The following is a 27,022-nucleotide window of genomic DNA, read 5'->3' as shown; positions in this document are numbered from 1 at the left end:
GCTCAATAATAGTCAGTGTTCCAACAGAAAAAGGAGTGGAGAGTTCCCCCACTATTGGCTACACTATATGCTAGAGACAAACTATAATTAGAGAACCTACAGCTCACCAATTATTCTCCCCCAGGCACACCTTTCTTGTCCTTAAATGGTCAAGTTTGACCTTCGCTAATAACTTAGGATCAGACTTCACACTTAGGTGCACTTGGTGTTGCACAGCCCATAATTAGCCATTAGCCCTGGCCTTCTGGTAGTTGCCTTGGTGACAGGGGTCGGAGCTGCGACATGAGACATTATCATCGAGGTCTATTTAATGACCTGGTTCACACTGGCCACGTCTCCGCGTGTCACACAGGTCGACTCGTATAGCACACTCTGAACAGCCAGGTGTGGATTATTAAAGAGGTATCACACCACTGGACAAAAGAGCATGACTCGTTATTAACACCCTCTCGAAAACGGTTTCCTAAAAAGGTCATATGTAGGAGGTGTTTTCTTTCATTATTCCATTATCTATGAATGAATAATATACTTCTATTTTCTGTTGGGTTAGTTAGGGAGATGTAGGGTTTTTAGAGATCATAAAGCAAATTCTGACATACGGTAGATACTGTCAAAATGTACTAGATTGACCTGTGATTTATTCTTTGCCCTCTACTTGACCCACCACTAGGAGGAGACAGATTGGACAGAAGCAGGGGGAATTGCATTAGGCCCCCATAAAACGTTTGCAAAACTCCTCTTTATGCTGATAAAACCCCCAAATTATGCTGTTCTGCAGAGCCAAGAACTTTAACAGCATATAACGGCATTTGGATCGATGGTTAACTATTTTAAATAAAACCTTGATAACTTTATAAAAATACGTTATTTATGTTAATATAGTTTTTCCAAGCTATGTATAGCTATTTGATATATAGAAAGAGTTGATTATGTCATGCTACTTTCTTTGTACTTCAATCCCTTGATGCTGTTTATAATTTTATAACTGTACTTATTGTGTTTTGAATAGAAACGTGGATTGGCCATACAGTACTTGCTGCTTTCTGTATAGGCTACTGGAACATTGAAAATATGTACCGGTAATCATTTTTGACTAATAAATTTGCTTTGTTTTAATTACCTGTTTCATGTAATCACAACACTGAAAATCATATTTCCAGAGAGTTAAATAAAGGTTCGATGAAGTTATAGAAATAATTTTGTTTCCAGAAACTCATATGAACAACCAATATGACTTTAACCAATGAATAGGTCTTTGGTCACATCAGGTAGGCTATAATACATTTTGTAGAATTTGAAAGAGGTGCAACTCCAGTCTCCAGCACAAAATAGGGCTGCCGAATTGAAAGTGGAAAGAGGATTTACTGTGTAACCTGCCTAAACCCTGTCAGAGTTTTGTCTGCTGGCCTAGTAAAGCAGCATCACCCTATATAACTGCAGTTCAGCACTTTGGGAAATGTCTCAATCTCTCGATTTAAAACCCAGACTGTGACGTCTTTATACGACAGAAACTTCACATCCGGGATCGACCCCTACACGTTATGGACATTTCCGTTAACACCGACCACAAGCTTTATAGGTGGGTAACGACCTCTGCCGCAATCTGACATCTCGCTAGTGCGAGTGTAAACATTCCCCGTCCTTTACATCTCCGATTTAGCCACTTGAGTGCATGCACGGATTCACACACACACATGAGAAAATACATATCTCACATGCAGGCAGGCAGCCACATACGCACACACAAACCACACACACACACACGTGGCCCTGAGGTTTTAAACAGGCCTTTTCCATTAGAACGTCATATCCCATGGGGATGCCTGTGGGCCAGGTTTTCCTGCAGGTCAGTCACCCCCCCTGTGCATTCATGTGCGTGTTCGCACGCGCACACACACACACACACACACACACACACACACACACACACACACACACACACACACACACACACACACACACACACACACACACACACACACACACACACACACACACACACACACACACACACACACACACACACACACACACACACACACACACACACACACACACACACAAAAATACAAACACAAACACACTCTACCACACGGGCCTGTGCCAGGCAAGGACCGCTCATGTTTCTAACACAGCACTCTACACACGCAAAGGTTGCCAATAGCAATCAGAAGGGAACATTTGGAAATAATTAGAGTCAAAGTGAAAGACAGGGAGATAACAACTTTAAATTCTCCCCCAACAGTCTCCAAAAACACTGGGCAGTCCCTCAACAGCGGGGGGTGTGGGGGGAGGAAAGTTTCTTCGCTCTGAACACATAGCTATTGTTTCCCCTCTGTGGCTGTGCTGTAGGCCTGTTTGATCAGTGTAGTAGGCAGATACAGTATACTACACAGGACAACCCCTACCCCCCCTGTGTTGTGTGCAAACAGACGTGCCTTTTTTTATTGCTCCTGTTCGTCTCCGAGGACAAAACCCCAAGACGACTTTGACGAACGTCTTAACCTAGACTTTGTTATTCAAGTCTCTCGGTGCGTGAGTGAATTCCTTTCCCCGTCCTCCTCAGAGACCTGCTCTTTGAAGCAGCTTGACGGGAGCCAACGCTAAAAACATGTCACCGTTGGTCGGCCGTGTCGAGAAGGAGGACAGCGTTTAATGGCAAAACCTTGTTGTGGAGCATCAGCGTTCCACTCACTGCTCCCCTCCCCCCCCCCTCTCTCTTCCCTTTTCCTCCCCCAGGACTGAAACCAGGGTCCCACTCCAACCACAGTCATCATCGCGCGCCTCGCTCCACCAACCACATCTGAGGGTACTACCCCCACCCTGCTCTCCCACCCACCCCCACCCACACATGGAGTTGTGGAATAACAAACACCAAGGGAGACAAACAGACAAAAAAAATGATCTCAACTCTGGAAGACAGCCAAGTGATTACGGTACTTATTGGGCAGCAATATGATTTCTTTATTTAACTGCTGAAACAAAGACAACAGACAATAGAGGGCTATTGGAAAAATAAAACTGGCACAGATTCAGACAACAGAAGACGGAAACTTGGCATTCGATAAACATGCAACAGCGGAGCTTGAAGTAATAAACAATTTCTCCGTGTGGCAATGATTTTCATTGTGTATATCTCAGAAGAATAACTTTCTTTTTTGTTAGATAATTTCACAATGGTTATTGTTATTATATAGAAGGCCTACCTACATGACTCACAAGTTACAACCGACGGCCTTTATTGATAGGATGAAAGTAGTCTTCCCAGACACGCAGCAAAGGCCGTCGGGATCGGGAGTCAAACTCAGGCTGGCTCAGCAGCATAGGTGCCCAGACGGTTGAACTAACCATCCGGCCCTGTATTTATTTCCAAGGTTACATATACAATATGTCCTAAACAGGTGAAACTCTTGATTTTGAAACAACATATAATTTATTTTTTCCTTTTTAAGATGAGACCAAAAGAACTGTTAATCCCGTCACATCTGCTATCACCATCAGCCTATAACCTCCAAGGAGGAGAAAAAAGAAAAGAAAAAAAGAGACCTTGCATCTGCTGTCCTCGCCACAGCCTTCTCTCTTCTGTCACCTTGTCTTTCTGTCTGCCTGTCTCTCCTGCTTTCCTCACCCATACCTCTCCCCCTTTCCCTCTCTCCCTCTCTCCCTCTCTCTCTCTGCTAGCGATGGAGCACAGAGACGTGCTGTCCAGCAGCTGCTGGTGCCTTTTGCCTGGCCCGGCCGAACGCCCACAGGAGAGGAATGAGAGACGCTGTTGTTCAGTCTGGATGAAAAACAACTCCATGGCCTGAGCCCACCAGACGCTCCTGCAGGCCAAAGCCCGGCAGGCACCCCCGAAAACTAACAGATGCAGCAATATCTTGATTGTAAATGTGATACTCCACCTGTAATAGTAATCTCTCCAATGAATTTAAAACCCTCTTCTGGCAGCGGGAAGAAAGCTGCAATGTAATCTAGCTAGAAATACCTGGAAAAAAATCAATGAAGTTGAATAATTGCTAGATAAATTATCGAGTAGAAATGGCGAATTGAATGAAAGGAGAGTTTAACTGCACAGATTGTGCAGTGTGACTCATTTTAAATTGATGTTGAACTTTGCTAGAACCTTGGGTTGTAGATATACTGTAGCTAGCTGTCTTGCCTGTCTGGCATATTTCATCTACTGCTAGCAGAGCTTGCATTATGCCAATACAGTTTTGAGTGGTGCAACCACTCCCTTACGGAGCTATGTGTATGGCTGGATGGGTGGCTGGGTGGTTAGCTGGGTGTCTGGGTCTTGGCACGAAAACAGCATGGTTGTTTTTCACCACCTGTGCGCAACCTAACGCACACATAAACGCACACGCACATATCAACGGTATTTGATTTTGGGTGTGAGGGTACAGTAGAGGGACCCCCACACGGTAAAGGTCTCCACACACCGGGTGCGAATTCGGATTTTTAAGTGGCGTTTCTCCATCGGTTTTCCGAAAAACGCGCCCGTTGTGCAACCACCTTAACTCTGTCATTTCTCAACCTTTTCGGACGTGGGGCGGCTCGGCGGAATCGGCCCGGCCCCCTGGCCGTGGTCCTGTGGGCCCGGAATTTCCGGGGACCCCCCGGGGACCCCCACATGGAGTTGCATCACACACTTCACACAGGTGTGATTTTTAAGAACTTCCTAGCCTATAACACAAATAGTCATTTCACTTTATCAAGGTGATGTGCCTGGAAAGGAGACAGCTTAGGTGGTTCGGGCATCTGGTTAGGATACCTCTCGGGCTTCTCCGAGAGGTGTGCTTTTGAGATGTGTTTCACCATGAAATGAGTGAATGAATGGAATTGCTACTTCTGCTTTGTAGAGCACAGAAGGAAAAAATAAAGGTTTGGTCTTATACAACCCTGGGTTCTACAAAAGTTCAGCTTTAACGTTGAACCCTGGGGCTGCCTTTTAGACTACTCAAATCAGGTAAACATTTCCCAGCGAGGGGGGCTGGATGAGGGGATTTAGTTCTCATTGGACTGTGTCTTTCTGTCTCTTCTCTGGATCTTTTCAGCGATGAACTCCTTAGGCATGGCGAGTAGAGCAGGCCCAGAAGGGGTGCAGTGCAGAGCGTGGGACAGAAAGTACACCTGTGTGCCTGGCCAGACAGCGTGCTCCCGATCTGCCTGGACAGACTCAACATCAACATCCCATCATCCCCGCCGAGGAGGCACAGCACTGCAGGAGAGTCTGACACAGTGAGAGGAGCAGGACCCAGTGAGGATAAACACAGCTCTGTCTCCTCTGTGAAGAGGCTAACTCAAACAGCAAAGACAATTTTAACATTGTCAACGATTCCTCATTAACTTGAGAAGTACTGTGCGTGTGTGTGTGTGTGTGTGTGTGTGTGTGTGTGTGTGTGTGTGTGCTGTAAACTTGCCTCTTGCCTTATGTGTTAAAGTGAGCATGAAGACAGAGTCATTTAGTTTCTGTACTTAAATAGATATCAGTCAAACCTTTATTATGAATGAATATTTTTACTTTAGAGTCTCGAAACTGGGCAACTTGAACAAGCCACGGTCACAACAAAATGAATGAGCATAACAGAGAATATTAGGAGGACGTTTCAAAGGACAGGACTGTCTGTCTTTAACCCGTTTAGACCGCAGGACGCGTGGAAACATCATAACTAATCCAACCGACGGATTGCTAGGATGTTTACACACGTCCTAGCGCATTTTCATTGATATATTCATACTCCTTGCTCTATGCGCATGCACGGTCCCGTTCACTTCCCTGTATACGGCTCAGAAAGAATGTCTCGTATCTGCTAATCTAGGGAACTCTCCGTGGTTTTGACCAGATGGATATACTAAGCTCTTCATTTCTGACTTCAACATACCTCTCGTTCAAAATATGAACGCGAGGGATTATTCAGCGACTTTATCGTAATGATAGCGAGGTAAGCAAGCAAAACTATTTCTCCAGGTTTTTGTCCAGAACGAAAGGGTTATAGAGTAAAAGCGGCAATATCTGCGCGGCACCCCGTTATTTTTTAAAGGAATCCCAGCGCTGATTTTGTTAAGCATGAGACAGTGGGCAGGAGACATTTAATTGACTGTCTTGGAGGAATTAGGCCTGCACAATATCAGAGATGGTTGTGAACAGATGGCCTATAATTGTCAAACGTCACAGGTTAATAACCGCACGTGCCTGTGTGGTTTTCAGAGGGAAAGTGAGAAATTAGTGGGAGGCACTCTGTCAGAAAATTACAGACTGACCTATATGAGTAAGTCTCGTTACTGCAGAGAATCCTGCTCAGACTGTGGCGGAGGGCATATACAATATACTAAAGTAAGACTTAATACAAATTACTAAAGTAAGACTTAATTGACATTTGCAAAAAACTAGTATCTGGTGCATTTTCTGGAATTTGAACCGATAGTATACTGTATTTTTTTTTAAATCAAGCCGAAATCAGAAGTACAGTGGAGATCCTTGACTAAATTGCCCACAGCAGTTTGCATATATATTCATTATAATGTAAACAATAGACATTAGTGTCTAGTTGTGTTTCTCCAAGATACTCATTGTTGTCCCTTAATACCACCGCAGCATTTATTATTCTCGTTATGCTTATTTTAACGGTTATCACTGAATATACACAGATTGATTCTAACAGCAACACTGGACATGGCATTACAAGATATGGCATTACAAGGAGCACATGTGAAATTTATTTTCTATTGAAGGATCCTGATTGCTTTTAATCGCTTTCGAATTATTCGGAAAATGCATGTGGGTTTGCCGATGGCAGGGTGAGTGGAAAGAGAGGAAGTGAACATAGTAAACCCAAATGTTATTTAAGGAGAGGTGAGACTGTATAAATACTGTGGATGCCAACCCGCTTCTGACATATTTAAACACACTAAGGTGCAGGCAGTGATGTCACTCGCCACTATATACTTTATATTCGTCATCAGCTTCCTACTACTGAAAATACTGTGTTGCTGCTTCTGTGAAATTCAAGTGCAAAAATAACAATATGGATTTTGTTGTTACAGTCAAACAGTTGATCATCATCTACCCAGAGATAAAAAACAATTGTGTATAAGAACTGTATGTATAATGAACTGAGGTCAGAGAAAGTTTACTGTGCAGATGAGTCCCCTGTTCTTTTTCTCGCCTTTCCTCAGACCACATGCTATTTCCAGGCCTGGCCTGGTTTCTAGGAATATCACAACCACAAGATCCTTCAGCTGTATAAACTAAACATCACAATGATTCAGGAATGGCCCAGGATGACCCTAGAGGGGCTTTTGAATATGTTTCATTAGAATTAGTTGCTTTCTGGGCAGCTTCACAAACTGCCTATCAGCAGACCTACTGTACTGTATATGATACTATTTATGAGGGCGACATTTGACAAAACAATTACAGACAGAAAGGTGAGGAAATAGAAGACATTTACTTTGCTGCCCTTCAAGTCTGGCACGATGCCAAGGGTCTGGGTACAGGAAGTGATGTCAGCCCATGTGCCAGTTAGGAACAAATCTGATATTCCCACAAAGCCATTTCCGAAGACAAACAAACAGGCCCTTCCCCCAGTGTGTTTCTAGTTCCCAGCATCTTTCAGTAAAACTAAACAAAAATATGATTTCTTCAAATCGACACGACAACTCTTATTTCACAAAAGAATGGCCTTGTGTATTGAAAATCACAGTATAAAGTTGTTCGTAAAGAAAAGGAGTTTGAATAAGCCTGTTTTCAGAGACATCATAAGGTGGGATTGATTACAGCAAAGGCAAGTAGGAGACAGGGGGGATTCATAGGACTGTTGTCTGTGTCAATATGTCTGCTTTCCAAATGGAGGCATCCTAGTTCTCATATGAACCAGGGGATTAAATCAATCCTGCACTCTTCTGAGTTCTCGACTGCAGGGCAAGATTCCCATGGACCATGGGCCACGCAAACACACTTTCAGGAGCACAATATTCTGCCTGCTTGTGTTTTTCCAAGGGGCTTTGGACTAAAGAATCACTAGCCCTGCAGTGTTGTTACTGCTGTAACTCACTCACCCTCAAGCCATGGGCCACAAATACAGGAAGTGAATAAAGCCTTTCATTGGGATAGTGAGTCGTATTCATTGGACTGCCTATGAAAAGGATTCATCATGAAGCAATCCAGAGCAGTAAAATTGGAAAAGAGGAGGTTGTTGGAATGGGATGAAGGGGGCGTGGGGGGGAGGGGGGGGGGTTCTGTTGGTAGCCCGGTTGCCCTGAACTCCATCAGGGAAGTCATAAACTTTCCCATCAAAGCGTGAAATCCAAGGCCAAATGTCCCACAAACCTGTCTACAGCCAAGCATCACCCAAATACTCCACAATGACAAATTAATCCCCGGTTAGTTGTTGGCTGGCACGAAATAGAAAGAAACCCTAGCTTGAGGGACACTGGCTGAGACCTTGTCTAGTCGAGTTAGGGAGCAAATGTGAGGATGGTTACACAAGCAAAGCTTTGTTCAGTTGCAGAGCACCCTAACAGGTGCTTAAACAATAAACTATATTGCAGCAACAATCAACCCATTGACTAAAGACTGAAATAATCACATCAGTACCATTTCTCAGAGTAGATGTACAGTAGATGTACAGTATGTTTAGTTGACAACCGGTATTGCGCAACCAAGTAAGCTCCTGCAGCACACTCTGATATCAGTTGCAACCTTTATGTCTTTGTTTAATAAAGATGGCTCAGATCTGAGAGAAGAGAGGTGTGGAAGTGAGTGATTCTTGTGGTAAAGCCAAAGAGAACGGTTTCTATTCAGCAGCTCTAAAAACATCTCTGCAGTCAGCACCTGTTGGTAAAACATCTCGGACCATGACCAATTATGAACAGCATATCGAACAAGGGTGAACAGAGAACCAACGTTTGGGAGGTGGGTTCTAGTCTACCTAAACGCAGACATAAATCAGTAGGGTCTTTGAAGAGACGGTTGACATGGCTGCGTTCCCCAGGAACACGGGAGCCACTGTAAAATGAGACAGCTGGGAGACCTTGACCAGAACACGTATGCACATGACGACTGAAGATTTTACAGCCTGTATTATCACAGTATATTTCCCTACTGATGGGTGCTGACATGTGCTCTCTGGTCGTGCACTATCAAAAGAGCAAAACGCTGTCAACACAGACAGGAAGCAAGAATTCCCCATTCCTGCATCTAACACGAGGGATAGGGGCTATACACAGCAACGAGAAACAGTATTTTAGACGGTGCACACAGCATAAGCCAAGGGGTAGAATATCCCATTTCAAAATGGCAGTAAATTGAAGCAAATTAGTGTGAATATTATGTGGTTGAAGAATTTTGGATCTACAGTAGCTTTGGTATTCCTCGCTGCAGGATTAAAGGGCCCCAAGATACTGTAGGAACCAACCTTGAAAACAGTGGGTAGGTGTAATGTACAGTAGGTGGTGATCGATGGCCAACATTGAAATATGTAGCTGTGATATTAGCTGACAGAACTAGCATGTCCTCCTACCCGTCCACTGGTCAGACTGGGAAGGGAAATAAGAGGGCCTCTCATGGCACTGAGAATGCTCTAATGAATGTACTGACACTTCAAGGGCATCTCATCCATCAACCACAGGAGTGCGGCCTTTTATTCCAGCTTGGCAGGGTTTCGGGAGCATGCAGCCCCTTAACCTTGATTCATACCCAGTGGGGGTGTGGACGCCGAATGCCACTTGTCCCGCCCTGATTCTTCTCAGTATGGCTTCTTTTCTGAATGACCTGCCCTCCCGGCGGTCCTCATTGTTGTTCATGTTCTTCCCCTTTTCCTACCATGAACAGCCAGGCTGGTTAATACATGACATTCCCTCCCATGTCACTTGAAGCCTTCAATAGCACTTGTTCATTCAAGCTGTGAATCCCCAGCAAATCTAAAGCCTGATTTAAACTTGGACGCACAACCGAGGCGCGGCGAAAGTATTGCGTTGAAAATCGAGTTCAATACGGCCATTGGCCGTATAATAACTGAGTGCGATCCTCATTCCCAGGCTCTCGCTTGACTGGTCTATGGGGCTGTCAAAGATGTCAACAGAAAGTGAAAAGATGATACAGTAGTTGTGCGGTAGTTAAAGAAGTTTCACTCATGGAAGGACATAACAGACCTTGCTCAAGCCTAATTAGCCGTGAAGGGACAATTCACCCCTTTTGCAACCATATCTTATTTTAAAGGTGTTTGGGGTCCTCGATGTCATGGACACTGGGCTCACTTACTTCCTGGACTACATGTTGTTTCAGTAAGACAGCCCTCCCCTATCCACAAGGAGGAGCAGTGCACCGGAGCATTATGGGAATTGTAGTCCAGGAAGGAAGTGAGCCCAGTGTCCATGACATCATGGAGTCCATGGACACTTTGAAATACTGAAATATCTAAAAATACAGATTACCCACATAAAAACCCCAGGAAAGTGTTTCTTGTCTCCCAAACATCATTAAAATAAGATCTGGTTGCAAAAGAGGTGAAGTGGCATACCTATAGCTAACTTATAAGGTTGAGTAACACTAACAGGCTTCAGGGTAAAATTAACACTGTAAACTCCCACGAATTGATAGTTGAGATGTTTTTGTATGTTCTGCATCATGTTGCGACATGCCTAAAGGAGCATAAAACTCAACATGCTGGTAAGAGTCACAGTGGTAATAGCTGTCACAAGTCTAAAATGCTTGCAGTTGCTTTCTCAGTGTTACAAAATTTGAAATAATTTACAGTATCTAAGTATACACACACAAACACGGATGCATGCATAGAGACAAAGTTATCGTGATAGAAACGCGCATTTGTAGATTACATCATAATAAGCATGGGCTAACTCATTCTCCAACACAACCATTAGGATGGAATTAGAATGTTAAGGAATACATATGAATGCCATTCAATTCATACAAACATGATCGTGGACAGTTGCCAGCATTGACATCCATCATTGGAAGTTAAGACCGCAAAGAATTGTTTAAAGCTGCAATCCGTTTAGTTTGTTTTACTTTTACCAAATTTCTGCCATACAGAAATCCAGAGTTGAACTTCATGCAATACCACTTGTCAACCATAGGATCAAAATGTCTAAATAGAAATGCAGGGAGATGTTGTATTAACAACAGATTAGTTAAAATAACACTCTACTCACCCCCCAAAAAGGTTATAGAATGCTTTAAGGTATCGAATAAGATTTTTGTTTGCATTTCTTTTGTCTGACGGTGGGACAAAAAAAATCTCATTAAACGTAATAACTAAAACGTTTTTTTGAGAACCAGCGGGTTGCCATCAAGTGTGTGTTAAGAGCCAAACAATGTGGGGCCTTTGTGCCAATGTGCAGAGCCCAGTGTGCAGGAGAAGAGGTGACAGAGGGCAGGGCAGATGCAGTGGTTTCACACACACTCAATGGGAACGCATTCCACTGGGGCTCCGTGTCTTCTTGGAGAGGGGTGGGCAAAGAAGAACGACATGTCAAATGCCACTCTGCCTCATGTATCAACACATACAAAGGACCTGGGAGGGATGGCCCCTTCTACTAGACAAGCTAATAAATAAAGAATGCAAAGGGAATAATGAGTTGGCTAGACCGCTGCGTAGACAATACACAGTATGGTTACAGACAGAACTGCGGAGTGAAATGACAACAGAAGACCAATTTAAGGAAATTGGGTTCCCCAATAGGCGTGCCATTTGCAGCCCGCGAGAACCAACTGTCGGGCCCACACCAACCTATGTCAATTTATTTTCTTTTGTTCTTTTCTTTTTCCAATTTATTTTCTTTTTGGGGGTTAGTGAAAGTTACAGGTACAGGTGATATGAAATGTGTGCTTAGCTTACCATAATCACAAAGTGCATTTCATCAAGCCATTTCAAAAATAGGAAGCTAATTGTCCAGCTAAATGTGTCCACATCACACCCACCCTAGCCACGAACCTTGCGTTCACTCCACTGGCTCTCCATCGCATGTTTTTTATTTATTTTATTTTCAACTGTGCAAAAGCGATATAATGTGAGTCCAATGCTTTCTAATTCAAAACCTATTCTGCAAGTGTTTCCATACCCCATTTGCGCATTTCAGTTTTTTCGATATAGACCCAAATCCACCTCCTTCAAGCACAAAAGCGTTTTTTAGAAATAAAATTGTGCTATAAAAGGGCTGGATGGAAACGCACCTACAGTAATCCTTAATCATGATTTTGATCATATTCAAGGGCTTTTGGAGGGAAATGAGACTCCAGTTACTTTACTGCAGAGGAGAGTTGCGTGTCTGTGTCCAGCTGATGCTCGTTGACGCTCGTTGATGCATCAATTATGTCAAATAGGTCATCTATTCTAACATGAATTAATTAATAAAATAAAAAATAAAAAAAGGTTTGCTGTTTGCGCACACGGCAGCTAGACATAATTTGGCCCTTGGGGAAAATGGTTTTGGTTTTGGAACGATTCCTGTTGGGAACGCATGCCCCTCCCCTCCGGTTATGCAATACCCGTTGTCAGAGTGCGCATTCAGAGTACTTTTTGCAGTACCCATTAGTGTGTACACACGCGCGTGTGTGTGTGTGTGCGCACTGCTCAGGTAAAAAACTACATCTTATTTATTGCACCGAGCGAGGACGGCCTAGTGTCATTGGAAGCACGCCACTATTTTCCAAACAAATGTTCCGACATCGGGACACAGTCTTTCAGCACAACTTATCTGAGGGGGGATGGTGGGGGTGGAGGTGAGGCCCCGAGAGGGTCTGGCCTGACGAAAGAAACCACCTGGTAGCCTTCAGCTGGCGTCCTACGCTAAGACTGTTTTCACAGATAATATACCATCACCAGGCAGGCTAAGAGTTACACACTCACAAGTTATCGCCTCTTCAGTACTGTAGGTAACAGATGTGGTTGTTAAAATTAGGATCTACTTGGAAAAACAAAAAAATAGGCAACTAGACAATACAGATGACAGGTCAGATGACTCCTAGACCACAGATTACGGATATGTGTGTGACCGAGCTGTGCATAGTTGAGCGTTGTTTGATTTGCCATTTTTATCCCCCTCTAGTGCAGGGGTTCTCAACCTTTTTGGCTGGGGACCCCCGGAAATGCTTTGGCTATGTCTTGTGACCCCCACCCCGCCCCCCTATACATCATAAATACATTCTGAAAGAAAGGTTTATTAATGTACTATGTGTACATTTCCAGCCATTCAGTTGCAAAAAAAGAAAAGGTTGAGAACCCCTGCTCTAGTGGACACTGGACACATTTGGATAGAGTGACATACATACCTACACAAATAGACAGCTCCATTATTACAAAAGCTTCGCAGTCACGCGTCGCACTGATCCATTATAAAGGGGTATTGCTTGGTGATTGCACAAGACAGACCCTAGTGAATTCATCAAGAATCTCTCCCAAACAGGATATCCAACTTCTTATCAGGGATAGTGCCAGTGGGAGTTGAACTCATTTATTGTGGCTCTCGGTTTCTTCAATGAAGTCACACTCCACATTACTCTCTAACGCTAACCCCCCCCCCCCACACACACACACACACACACACACACACACACACACACTCACACACACACCCCCTCCAGCTCCAGCAGTGTGCGTTTTTTTGTTTTTTTCTTTTCTTTTCATAAGCCAGTGAAACACAATGGAAAATGCAGGATCACCCCAGCTGTCTCCCATTACTGGCTCTGGCTGAAATTATTTACACGGCTGCTTACTGGAACTATGGAGGGAGAGGGAGGGGACCTATGTGCGTTCTTATTGCAAGGCTGGGGAGGTACGTGTGATGTGACTTGTTTATCTACAGACACCACAGGTCCCATGCTATAGATCCACTCCCCCTGTGTGTGTGTGTGAGTGTGTGTGTGTGTGTGTGTGTGTGTGTGTGTGTGTGTGTGTGTGTGTGTGTGTGCACGCGCACGCGCACGCAAGTGCAAGTGAGTGTATGTGTGTGTGTGTGTGTGTGTGTGTGTGCACGCGTGCGCAAGTGAGTGTGTGCGCGCAAGTGAGTGTGAGTGAGTGTGAGTGAGTGTCCGTGTCAGAATGAGAAATTGGTTAAATTGACCACAAGCCAAAACACACTTTTAAGAAATCCCAAATCAACTAAGCCCACAAACCAACATATAGATCGCCTTTCATTAACCACAGATAATAAAACGGAGTAACCATCGGCTCAATTATAAACCAACGCAGGGCATTGGGTTCCTCGCTCTTCTCCTCGCTGGGATTGTTGAGATAAAGGGCTCGCCATGGGGGAGGGCAGATCTGTAATTAGAGACACACGGGACTCCCGTTGCTATGTAAACATCTCTACCACTCTCCCTAGCAGCAGCGCGCGGCCTCTGTGCCGTGCCGCTCTGACTCCGCGCATGAATCACGCGGCAACATCTGGGTTTAACGCGCTGGGAGGACCTTGGCATGCTGTACGTGTGTGGAGTGTGTCTTTTTGGACCGACCGACCCTCTGCTACGTCTGTCTGCCTCTCTCCTCCTCTCTCCTCTCGGGTTACAGCAGTTGCACAACAGGGTTTTTGGCAGTCCCCACTGCCTGAAAGGAAGGCCTGCGGATAGCAATGAGAGTCCAACTTTTCGCTCAACTGTGGGTGAAAGCATTAACGACAGCTTTTTTGGCATATTGAAGCATCAGTGAGCAATGTACTGTACCAAGTGGTGGAGTTTTCCACTAAAGGTACCACAAGTGCAAAAAAGAGCTCTGTACAGGAAAGATAAGCATCTATAAGCCAAATTTATACTTCATTTTAGGACACTAGCCAAAAAGAACTGATTTTCAAGAAAAAGGCAGACACTGTCACCCTGTATATGGTTGGACTTTGAAAAAGAGTGAGATCACTATCTGTATACACTATTTGCTTTATATGTGCATTTGGCTCCAATGACTAAAGAGAGATCCTCACGAATTGTGTTCTCCTTCATCGAGCCACAGCAGGATAATACAAACTATGGAAATACATGGCAGGAGTAGTGTCTCTGCGCTCAGTGTGTGTGTGTGTGTGTGTGTGTGTGTGTGTGTGTGTGTGTGTGTGTGTGTGTGTGTGTGACTGCGTGCGTTTCAGCCTTCAGCAAACCACCAGCTCAGCGTTGTGCCTGCAGTACAACCAGCATCCTGTCGGAGCTGTTTTTGGCAAGTGCCTCAAATTAATATCTGGCACGGCTCCCTCACAGGGCTTTATTTCATTGCGAAACCTGAAGTCTGCACAAAAAAAGAAAAAACTAAATGGCCATAATATATCCTTCAGAAAACAGAGAATTTGGCGAGGTGGGGAAAGGCATAATATGGAAAATAGCAATAGAGCCACACACAGAAAAGGCCAAAACAGTAAAAGGAGAGGAAAGCAGTAGAGGACACACTTGAACAGTAAAAGGAGAGGAAAGGTGGATGTCAAGGTGCTTCTTGTGTGACTTCTCAGAGTTATGGTGAAGTCTCGATCCTGGATCGCATTACGGTGAGCAAAGACAAATCTAAACATTACGTAAGAACTGTCCTGGCAAGTTTAGAGGCAGATGTGGCTGTTTACACAGATGCTGCAAAATGATGTGGCACAGACGACAGAGCATAGAGACAGAGAGGGAGTAGAGGTGAAAGACGCCACAGTGATGCTGCATGCCACTACTGTGGTAACCAAGGAGGTTTGTAAACACCACATGTAAATGAGATGATATTCTCGAACCTTAAAATGGATCAGTGGACAATAACTGAAACCAATGGTATTTTATTTTACGTCGGGATACCTCATCCAGGGCAGGCTTCAGACGCGTCTCCTGAGGAGACTTGGCTCAGATCTGAACCCATTTGATTTGGCATTAGGAACCCGTTGCAACCGCATGCCGTTGCTGACGTTGGCCTCAGGCAGGGTTGGAACCCACAACCTTCCGCATGAAAGGCATATGCACTAACCACTACACTAGGGCAGCCAATAACTTTAACCAGTGATTCTCAGAATAAATGTAACTCTGAGAGTGTACAAATGGTTGTGGGTCCAAGTTGTCCAATATTCCATTCGTACACTCTCGGAGAAGACGGAGATACAGACCTGCAAGGGTCCATTGGTTTCTCTATCAACAACTTCGCTGGAGAATCCCCTAAGGAAATTTCGGAAGCCGTCATAGCCAATTAGAATGGAATCAGACAAATGGCCTGATGGAGTTAGGTGAGGGGGAGACTCGGGAATACGTACAGTATGTGTCATCTTGTGTGCACCCTGCATGGTGTGTACATTTGGGTGGCAGAGGTTCTTCCTTGGCCTACTGGGAGTGTGTGCATGTGCCAAGTTTATCATTTAGTGCCGGAGATTAGCTGACTGGCGGACACACAGGCTGACAGGGGCGAAAACATACTAGTCTCTTGCGGTCAGCCGTCCGGCCCTCGGGAGAAAACAATGCTGGCAGGCGTTTTCTATAAGGAAGAGTTCAGTGGAAATGTTTGTGCAGAAGCTCATTGTGTTCGAGATCCAGGCATTGTGGGAGAAATGCAATTTGAACCAAAGTAGATGCTACCTACAGTACACGGCTATTGTTTCTGTAATAGAGAGCTGAGCGACATGTGGTTTGAAGCTCCAAAGAGAGAGTAGAAAAATAAGAGGCGGTGATCAAACTGAAGGCTTTGAGAAAATGCACGCCCATCAAAATATAAGATAATACATCTTTAGCTCCTTCTTGTGTTTACACACCATTGACTGCAGCCCCCCCCCCCCTGCACAACAGCTATGCATTGTTTGACAGGGTCACTTGAAGTTGTATAACAAGAAGGATGGTCTCAGTGCCCCAGATTAACAATCTTTAGTTTTTTCTTTTCTAGGTCATAACAGTACACGCTTTTGGCACTTTCAAAGTGGCATTCATATTTTTGGCATTTCATTTTAACCAAACATTTTCAACAATAAATTTGTCATGTGACAAAGTATATACTGCAGGGCTTACGTGGTTAAAACAACAAAGCGCATTTGCTATGCACTGTGAGATGAATGTGAGATACTGCAGACTCAAATCATTTGCTATGCACTGTGAGATGAATGTGATATACTGCAGACTCAAATCAACCACAGGTCTATGCACTGTGAGATGAATGTGATATACTGCAGACTCAAATCAACCACAGGTCTATGCACTGTGAGATGAATGTGATATACTGCAGACTCAAATCAACCACAGGTCTATGCACTGTGAGATGAATGTGATATACTGCAGACTCAAATCAACCACAGCTTTTCATTTGCTATGCACTGTGAGATGAATGTGATATACTGCAGACTCAAATCATTTGATATGCACTGTGAGATGAATGTGATATACTGCAGACTCAAATCATTTGCTATGCACTGTGAGATGAATGTGATATACTGCAGACTAAAATAATTTGCTATGCACTGTGAGATGAATGTGATATACTGCAGACTCAAATAATTTGCTATGCACTGTGAGATGAATGTGATATACAGTACTGCAGACTCAAATAATTTGCTATGCACTGTGAGATGAATGTGAGATACTGCAGACTCAAATCAACCACAGGTTTTCTGCATGCATCTTCATAGCTGTTTACTTGTTTAGTTTAGTCTTTCTCCCTCCCAGATTGGTTTGTCCTGCCAATATCAATAAATTATTGGGTCTTTGCCGTTGTGTAAATATTCTACAATCTGGCAGATACATGTGGACACGCTGTGAGATTGAAACTGTCAGCACATTCTTAATGCAAAATCCCCCCACAGCGCGCGCGCGCGCACACACACACACACACACACACACACACACACACACACACACACACACACACACACACTGGGAGATACAGCGGAAAATCCCATAGCGTGGGGAAATTTGCGATTGCCTGACAAAACAGGCAATACTAGAAGCACCACGATGGGGCCTGTAATGCAAAACTGACATGGGAGTGATCAGCCTTATGAAGACTGGAGTGGGTTTATCCCTGCGCAACTAAAATGACATGCTGTTCCTCTCAGTGAGGAAAGCATTTCACTTGCTTAGATGCATACAAACATGCAAACATGATGGAGCCACTCCTTTCTCTGAGCTCATAAAGAAACAGAACTTACCTGCTGATGCCAGGCAACACATGGCAAGAAGCATCAAGGGGCGTTTCCACATTCCGGCCATCGTCTATTTATCCACCTCCTTGTTTTCACAATGACACCTTCGTATGAAGCAGTGTAAGGGCATACAGCCTCAACGCGCCAGCTGCAAAGAGAACCACATCAAGGAAGAGTCAGTGGATGGTGGGTAGCAGAGTTCGATTTGTAACAAAATCCTGAGTTGGGGAAATATTCTTAACCACTTAAGCCTCTATACTTCCTCTATAACAAATTGTGAAAATATGCCAAGCTCCCAATGCGTTAAGTTTGTAGATCGAGTTTTTTATCAAACATAAATATCAAACAAATTAGTGTACATTTTCCAAAAGTGAATGCATATTTAATTCAGTCTGACAGGGGATATCAAAAGCAGAGGCATGGATCCCCCCAGCAAATGGAACCCCTGGGTGGTACCGTTCTACTAGCATGACCAAACTGCAGGGAATTGGGGCCTTTATAATATCCCCCCATGGCCTTGATGAGGTCAGACAAGGGAGACAGCGGTCTGGAGAACGGGGGATTAAACTAGGAGGGCTAATTGGACGTCACGCAAGCTTCAAAGCACTGCATACAGCACACACCTTCCCTTGCCCACAGCCGGTCAGAGAGAGCATGGGATGGCGAGCTGGCTTGCTGGGTGCGAAACACTTGTTGAACATGACACGCGTTATTTAACAGACTTTAATTAAGAATGTCAGGAAATACTGGGTCCTCCACTGGGGTCTTGAGTAAGCAGCTTAGTGCAACCGTGCTAAACGCCATGACCTTGGCTGAACTCTTAACCAGACTGGTCCACACTGACCACCATGTCAGAAAGAAGAGATGCACTCTGCAAGCCATGGGGATGACAAACATAGCGGGTCTGCCTTTGAAATAGAGGCCAGGGTCAAATTTTTCTCAGTTACCCAAGAAAATGAGGCAAAATTATAATTATTTAAATTAAATTAAATTCTAGCCTATATTTTCTCCCATGGGTCTATACTAGGCCCCCTGCTCGTTTCCCTGCACATGACATTTCTTTGAATCAGAATTAATACTTTATTGTATTAATGTGGGTGAGGGTTTTTAAAAAACAAGGAGATGCAAAGATGAAGATCAGATATCTACAGCATAAACCAGCAAGGTACAGTACATGAGGTTAGACATGCATAATGTGCAAGGTGGTAACACTTTGAGAGGTTTCCGGAAAATAGCCAATCTACAAGCTCACAACGCATCACAGCGTGACACGTTGTGAGCGTATTATATCTGATATTTCCGCCAAATGTTCTCCCCAGAATAATGAGTAGGGATGGAGCTCGATAACAGATACCCGGGAAAATCCGATAACAAGCATATCGAGTACCCGTTATCAATAAGCTTTGGGCTTATCAAGCCTGTTATCGAGCATAGCGGCCCATGACGTCATGTTTAAACAATCAAGACAAGAGGCGATCAGGAAATAAATGTAATCATCCATGCTGGCACAAACATGTCTGTCTAAAAGTGTATTGATACCAGTGCTGTCCAGGTAAACAAAATTACACTTTTAATGTGACGGTACACATATCAACCAGTAAACAGTTTTGTTAATATTATTTTATTGGTAAAAAGGTCAATTGCCTTTCGTCTGTTGTATTGTATTTGAAGGGCCTACTACAGGCCCTAGGGGCCTAGGCCCACTACACTGCTCGATAGTGGGCTCGATAAGAACCCGGCTTGATAAGCCTGATCGATAAGGTGCTCGTTATCAATAAAAATTAACAAGCTCCATCCCTAATAATGAGGCTGGGTTTGTGTCGTTAAGCATCAAGATCGATGAGGTGGTATTCATCCACATTTGAAGCACAGAAATGTTTCTAACGAGACCAAATTTGATGGATTTAATGGATTAATTGAAGCGTATCTCAAACTGTTGGAAGTGCCTCCTAGAGGGGGATGACTGAACTGCAGCAGGGTAGAAAAAGGGCAGAAGAGACCACAGATTACTCTGCAATTCTCTGCTGACCGCTTTTACAACAAATGCATTAAATATTCATTCCACAGTGACATGCTGTGTGTACCAAATGACAAGAAGTAGACTCCAAGTCTACATTTTCAGTAAATGGATAGAAACGTCAATATGTATTACTGTAAGTTGCACACATCTGACGTTTTATCCTGACATGAGTCACATGACATCTTCAAGGCTGTTCATTCCAGTATTCCAGCCACAGTAACCACAGTCAGTCTCAACCTTTTGTCAAATACGGATGATGTAAGTTTTCAAGCGGATGTTTTCGATGCAGCCTTAAATCAAGTTTTTAGACAATATTTGTCAAAGAAATGCAGGAATCATCACAGCAAAGGTGTGGTTCATTAACATACATGAGCTCCTCACAAAGGAGCTATGCTTTCCCAAATGAGGCATGTGTTATTTACCATGAAAACCTGCATCTCCCGTTCGTCAGTTAGTCAGTCACCCCACGCCTCCATATGGGACTACCTTTTACGCAGAGCCTCGGTTTCGATGGGCGCTGACGAGACGCTTGTTTTACAGCGCCGGCTACTACTAGTAGGGCGACAAGCTACCTCAAACCCTAACCTAACCATAACCACAAGCACGGAGCAGCGCATCCCTCACCAACCTTAATCCGGTCGTTTTAATGGACCCCTCACCAACCTTAAAGCTGTCCTATGCAGAATTTACAGTAAAAGCCGGGTCTGCATGAGAGACCAATTTTGTACCACTGCCAATAAACCTTCCCATGGCTTCCCCATTTGGTTAGGGGACCTACTACTTGTCAATCAGTAGGTGTCCGACTCCTAGGACTCCTACCCAAAACCTACCGGGGTCTACATTTCTCAGGCCAGTTCCATCCACTGCAAATGTGGCTATTATATTATAAAACTGTACCATACAGATACAGAACATTTCAGATTGCAGCTTCATGGTCTGAATTAATCATTTATTGATGTGTGTAGTCAAGAATGTAATATTACGTAATTTGCTTTCATAAAGTGACTGCCAATGCTGACCAGTAATCGACTGGACCTAAATCTTCTATGGTCATGTAATTCCTGAGCATGACCCGTTTTGTCTTTAACAGCCAAGCTACACCAGGCAATTCTGCGCGCGTGCGTATGCGTTTACTGCGCGCGTACAGTGCGTTTGGATAGGACCAATATATGTCAATGATACCAGCTACACCAGACGCACGGATACCGCAGGACATCCTACGTGTGCTCTAAAAATAGGATCGGTTCTAATTTTTTGCGCGCATATCTATATATCCTCCCGGAAGGTCCCGCACAAACCTGCCGCGGGTCTGACAGATCGATGTAGCCAGGGCATTTGGCTTACGCACGCACGGTCCACACGTTTAGAGTAAACGGGCGAGAAAGGCCTGGTGTAGCTTGGCCGTTACTGGTGCAGTGCTTGAGTCCTGACAGCTACTGTAGCATATCATGGGCTGTGCCCATCATTACATAACAGGAAATTATGAGGATTACACAAAATGAAAGCATGTTTAAGAACTGTAGTGCAACAAAACCACAAAACAACACAAAGTCTTTCAGAACACAGTAATTCGATTCTGACAAGCATTAACACCACTATCATGTTGAACTGTGACATGAGCTACCTTGTTCAGCTATCTAGCTCAGTGTTTTTCAGTCTCTAAATCACACAATGTGAAGTGTGCTACTGTATGTAGAATACTAGACACAGTCTAGTCACACAGTCAATTTCATTAGATTCACTTCATCAATTATTCAAACTGGCACCCCTATTTTGGTCATGTCAGGTGAGATTCTTCAAAACCATTCCAAACATTGCGAACATGCTAATTCCGTAGCACAAAAGTACAACACAAGGCTTAAGTTATTTTGACCAATCTGTATGGCAGAGTATGTTTAACATTTTAAATATAACTAAATATACTAAATATAACAACAGTTGTCATTGTATTTGGTCTCTCTGCTCTTTTACTGAGAATTTTAGATCCTGTGATCTGGTAGGACCAGTACTGGTTGAAAAGTGACACATGCCTGGGTTCGAATCCCCAGTAGGACATGAAAGTTAATGTTATCCAGCAAAATGGGATTGCTTGCAATATTGGCTTGCTTCAATACAGGCATGTGAACAAAGTGAGAGAACCGGTGGTGCTACTGTACATTTGCTCATGCTTATCTGTTAACATGTATGCTGAGTTAAGGCTTCTCTGACCAACATATGAGCACAGAGCAAAGCGAGTGGGGGGGAACAGATGGAGCCCTATGCAGACCTGACTCAGTTGAGGTGAACCGTAGAGGGTGCATGGGAAGCAAGATGCACAAAGCACCAAGGTGCATCACTCTGTAGCACAAGCAGCTGCACAGGACAAAAGAGTCTTTCACTCTGGGGCAGCTGCAGGGGCCTGGGAAGTCATTTTGGAGGATCACGACAAATATTACACTTCCAGCTAGTCAAGGAGAGCCAATGCCCTTCGTTTGATTTGTGCCCCCCCCCCACCCCATCACTCACACACACACACACACACACACACACACACACACACACACACACACACACACACACACACACACACACACACACACACACACACACACACACACACACACACACACACACACACACACACACACACACACACACACACACACACACACACCCACCACCACCACCACCACCATCCCACACCATACACTCCACCTTCACCCCAGGACTAAATGGAGGTAAACTGAGTTGAGCTCTCTGATGTGAGCCAAAGGCCACATCAAAGCAAAGTTCACCCAAACTATAATGTGCAATCTCACCCATTTGCAACACCCACATTCAGTTATAAGGCAGAGGACATAACTGATATAAATGCACACAATAATAAACTACATGGATTTTCTACTTTAGCAGTCGAATCACCTCATGTGACTTTTCCTCAACCTTAACCGCCTGAGCAGAGCTCGAAAAGCGATCTGGAAAATACATCAAATCAGACCCTAGAAAGTAGGCTACTCCACAGACCACACCAGCGGTGGCCGAACGGTTTGCGGAGCGGTCTTGATATCGGAAGGTCGCTAGTTCGTATCCCCCGTTGAAGTGCCCTTGAGCAAGGCATTGAACCCCTACCATGAAATGTTCTATGAGCAGGGCCTGGCTGTAAACAAGTTCTTGAGCTTAGTCCAGTTACCCTGGGTAACTGGACTTTACTTTGAGTCGTCTCTATGGTAGACGTATGGTCACTTTAATGTGAAAGCTGTGCCATCACATATTCATATCCTAGAAAAGCGGCCTTGGATCCAGAGGCAGATATCGCTGTAATCACAAAGTCCTGAGTAATACTTAATTTATGCTGCGTCGTATGACGGGTTCACGTGCTGAACATAGCTGATCTACAAGCTCATAACGTGTATAAATTTGTCTTTAAGAGGCAACACACAAGCATGGGAGGTGTCTCTCCCAATAATGCCTCTATCTTTGCTGAGTTTTTTTCATGTACAGTAGGCTACTACTCAAAACTGTCTACTTCCACAAACGCATAACCTGCACACAAGCCTCAAATACACAAACAGTGTGTGTGTGTGTGTGTGTGTGTGTGTGTGTGTGTGTGTGTGTGTTAGTCTTACGAGTCAAAGCACATTGAGCAGCCTACTGTAATGTACAATAGCCTATATGTAGTCTACATAAGCTACAGCAATACACATTTATCTCTCAAACTGCACAGAGCTGAGCACCCTGCAGTGACAGAACACACAGACGTGATGCATGTCATGACGCATTGTTTCAGGCAAAGCCTCAACTTGTGACTTTCCTGACTTAACGATGAGTCAGTGAGTGAACCCATCTAAACATGTTTTAGAACACCTACATGACAAGTCTGTGCCCGGCATTGGCTTATAGTTTCAAGACCTCGAGAAGAACATGTGCCCTGTTCCTGCACTGGACTAGGATCGCATCCCACTATAACCGTATCTGCTGTATCCCCCCCCTACAATGTGTCCATTAGGGCTGGGAAATATAATATATCAATATTATAACAATATGGTGATTGAATAAAGAATGTCTGGAGCAACTTATGACTATGAGCCTTTTTATTTTTATCACATGGTGCAAAGCACAGCAACAAACGACAACGTTTCGATGTCAGATTACATCTTCGTCAGGTCATGGAACATCCCTTTAACGATATGGTGACATGAGACTAGACGATGTTGGATATCGTAATATGGTTTAATCACTTAGCACTATTTTATACTTTCAAAGCTCTTCAAAATAGCGAAAATGGTGAATATATGAGCTCACATCACGTTGTACACATGTTCCCATGGACACATTAGCACATCCTGAACTCTTTACATTCTAACATTCACCAGCACCACACTACATGACTTCATAATACTCACCTTATACTATGGACTGCAATGGAAACAAGATGTAAGCTTTTTTGAGTTATTCTTTTGATTATGGTGGGTCAGATGTATGTTACTGTGACATTTATTTTATGATCAATAAAGCTATCTATCTATCTATCTATCTATCTATCAATCAAGAGTTGCATAATTACAGCATGAGCAAGCATGTTATGAGCTTGTAGATAATAAATAGAATATTGTCACAAAAACAATATTGAGGTATTTAGTCATAAATATCATATTTGGGTTTTGTCCATATCACCCAGCCCTAGTCTCCCTCTCCACTCCACTTGAGCTTGATATCCCCACCCTATAGCAAGTAAGAATAAAATAGGCTAGCTAGTACAATGGCTAGTCGGCTACATGTAAATAATGGCTTCATTGCCCCTCAATTGTACTTCCAAGTTTTAAATAAAGCCAGGTTATGATTGAAATCTTCATTTATTCTTGAAAAGAGCATTGAGGTTTACCCTCATTTGCAATGCTGACAAGATTACACACACAACAATTAAGACGTATACAGATATAAAACACAGCAACAACTAAATAAAAATAGAGAACTAGTAAAAGCATGCCAATTCTATGTTCTTATTCAGGACAGTAGTTATGCAGAATCAATGGACAAGGGTGGGCTTCTTTACATTGATATTTGGTTCTATGATAGACCAATGTGCAGATCCTCTACAAGATCCACACATAACAGCTAGTAATATAATGGCCAATTTGAAATACTATCTTTGAGGAATAAGTCCTGGAAAAAAATACATCTTGAATACAAGAACAAGAGGAAAATCAGATATTGTGGTGTGTTCACATTATAGCTGCCAAAGGGACTATCCAGAGTCACTGAATATTTAGAATGATGTTCTATAGATTGTTGGAAAATAATGGTTTGTAGCTTTCAAAATGATAACTGACATTATTTCCACTTTCCAGATAATGACTATTGAGATTTCTTTTTTAAATTGTCAGTTTTACTATAGTTTATAGCTATATAGCTTAATCTTACAATTGGCTTGAATTGTTATGGTAATACATCGGGATTAAACAAATGGTGGTCACAGTACAGATATTGGAACAGTGATCAGGTTCTCAGCCCACTACAAAAAAGGGGGCCCATCTGATTAATAATAGCACTTATAGGTCTGAGCTTATGCCAATATCTCTAGGATTTTGAGAAGAGGTGGTCAATGTCACAGTGAATGTCAATGAATTATTCACTAATTATCCAGCCTACACTAATTTCCTCATGGTCATTCAGCTAGCTTCATTTTCATTAGCAATATCCCGTATTTGTCTCAAAATTGTCTGTATAAACTTTATATTGTACTGTACGTAGAGTCGTAGACCACTCTAGACGATGTAATTCAATGAATTGATCATGTTTCGCGACTCCCGAACCAAATTTCCAACACAGATATATGATCTGAGACTGTCAGGATGAAGTGATGGTTGCTCAGTCACAGAAGCATGGGCAGTAAACAACAAGGGAGGACGGACGTGCTGGGCAGGCTCGCACTTTTCTATCCGCTGACAATAAGAATCCCAAGCGCAAATGATGAGCATTGAGCACTATAATCGTGCCAGATGTTCTGGTAAATAATAACCTAAACACACCTATGACGCATGGATCCACTCTCAGTCAACTATAAACGCAAAGAATAACGATGTCACACTCACAACAGATTCTGGTCCGGACTCCGGACACTGGATATGAAACTATTTGAACATGGACATCAACAGGTTTCTATAGGATCTAAACTAGACAGATGTTGAACTCATATTCAACTCCCATTTGTGACATAGCGATAGCGAAGATAATACGATATTCATATGAATCATAATCAACAAGTATATTTTTCGAACAGTCTGGTGATGCAGGTATTTAAAAAACAAACAAACAAACAATGTATATTTCATGATTTACTTTAAGATCTGACGTACCATGCAAATGATCTTCAGAAAATGTCCAAGCAGCCTACGGTTTAACACGGTTCAAGTTGCTGTCGCTCTCAGTTGGATGCGAAAGTTTTTGTATCGTATCGTTCCTCTGTCGGCAAGGAAATCACTCCACTCCGTTGTTGTAAAAACAGCCGTGGACGGAGATGCTGTTTAACAAACATCTGAATAAACAGTCCTCTGCCTCAAAACTTTTAAACACTTATCTCATTTCTGATTCTGCTGTGTACTTCATTTGGGGGTGGGGCTTGAGGGAGGAGGCTGTGGTCGGGGGACGCCTGCAGCACAGCAACACAAGTATAGCCTACTAATAACTTAGTCTATCCATCACTACATTGGGTAGTTAGTGCCCCTCTGATAAGTTTGATTGATTGAAATATGTATTAACAGTTTGCAGAATTACAGTACATTTCAAGCACAAACTCAATACAAAGACTGTTAACTGTGAGTGGACGACCCAATTAAGCCTTACACTTGTTTACAATTCAAGTGAGATTTATGTTTAGTTGTATATTTAGTATTATGGTTAAAAAACATTGAGAGCTTCTGCTCTGCTGTCTTAAGCCACATG

General features: G+C 43.4%; 1 protein-coding gene across 1 annotated transcript in view; it reads right to left on the bottom strand.

Annotated features, from left to right (window-relative positions):
• The window catches only part of tgfbr3 (transforming growth factor, beta receptor III), an 88,406-nt gene extending 61,739 nt beyond the window's left edge, over nucleotides 1-26,667 (bottom strand). Inside the window, exons 1-2 of the mRNA XM_080770024.1 lie at nucleotides 26,437-26,667; nucleotides 18,088-18,229 (exon numbers count right to left, since the gene is read on the bottom strand). Coding sequence (XP_080626150.1) covers nucleotides 18,088-18,148 — 61 coding nt within the window. The 5' untranslated portion in view covers nucleotides 18,149-18,229; nucleotides 26,437-26,667. The remainder of the gene's footprint in view (nucleotides 1-18,087; nucleotides 18,230-26,436) is intronic.
• Between the last annotated feature and the right edge of the window lie 355 nt (nucleotides 26,668-27,022).

Source organism: Protomyctophum bolini (genome assembly GCF_963924005.1).
Source record: "Protomyctophum bolini genome assembly, chromosome: 8".
Taxonomy (NCBI): Eukaryota; Metazoa; Chordata; class Actinopteri; order Myctophiformes; family Myctophidae; genus Protomyctophum; species Protomyctophum bolini.
Note: the sequence above shows the minus strand (reverse complement) of the source record. Positions and strands in the feature narration are given on the sequence as shown.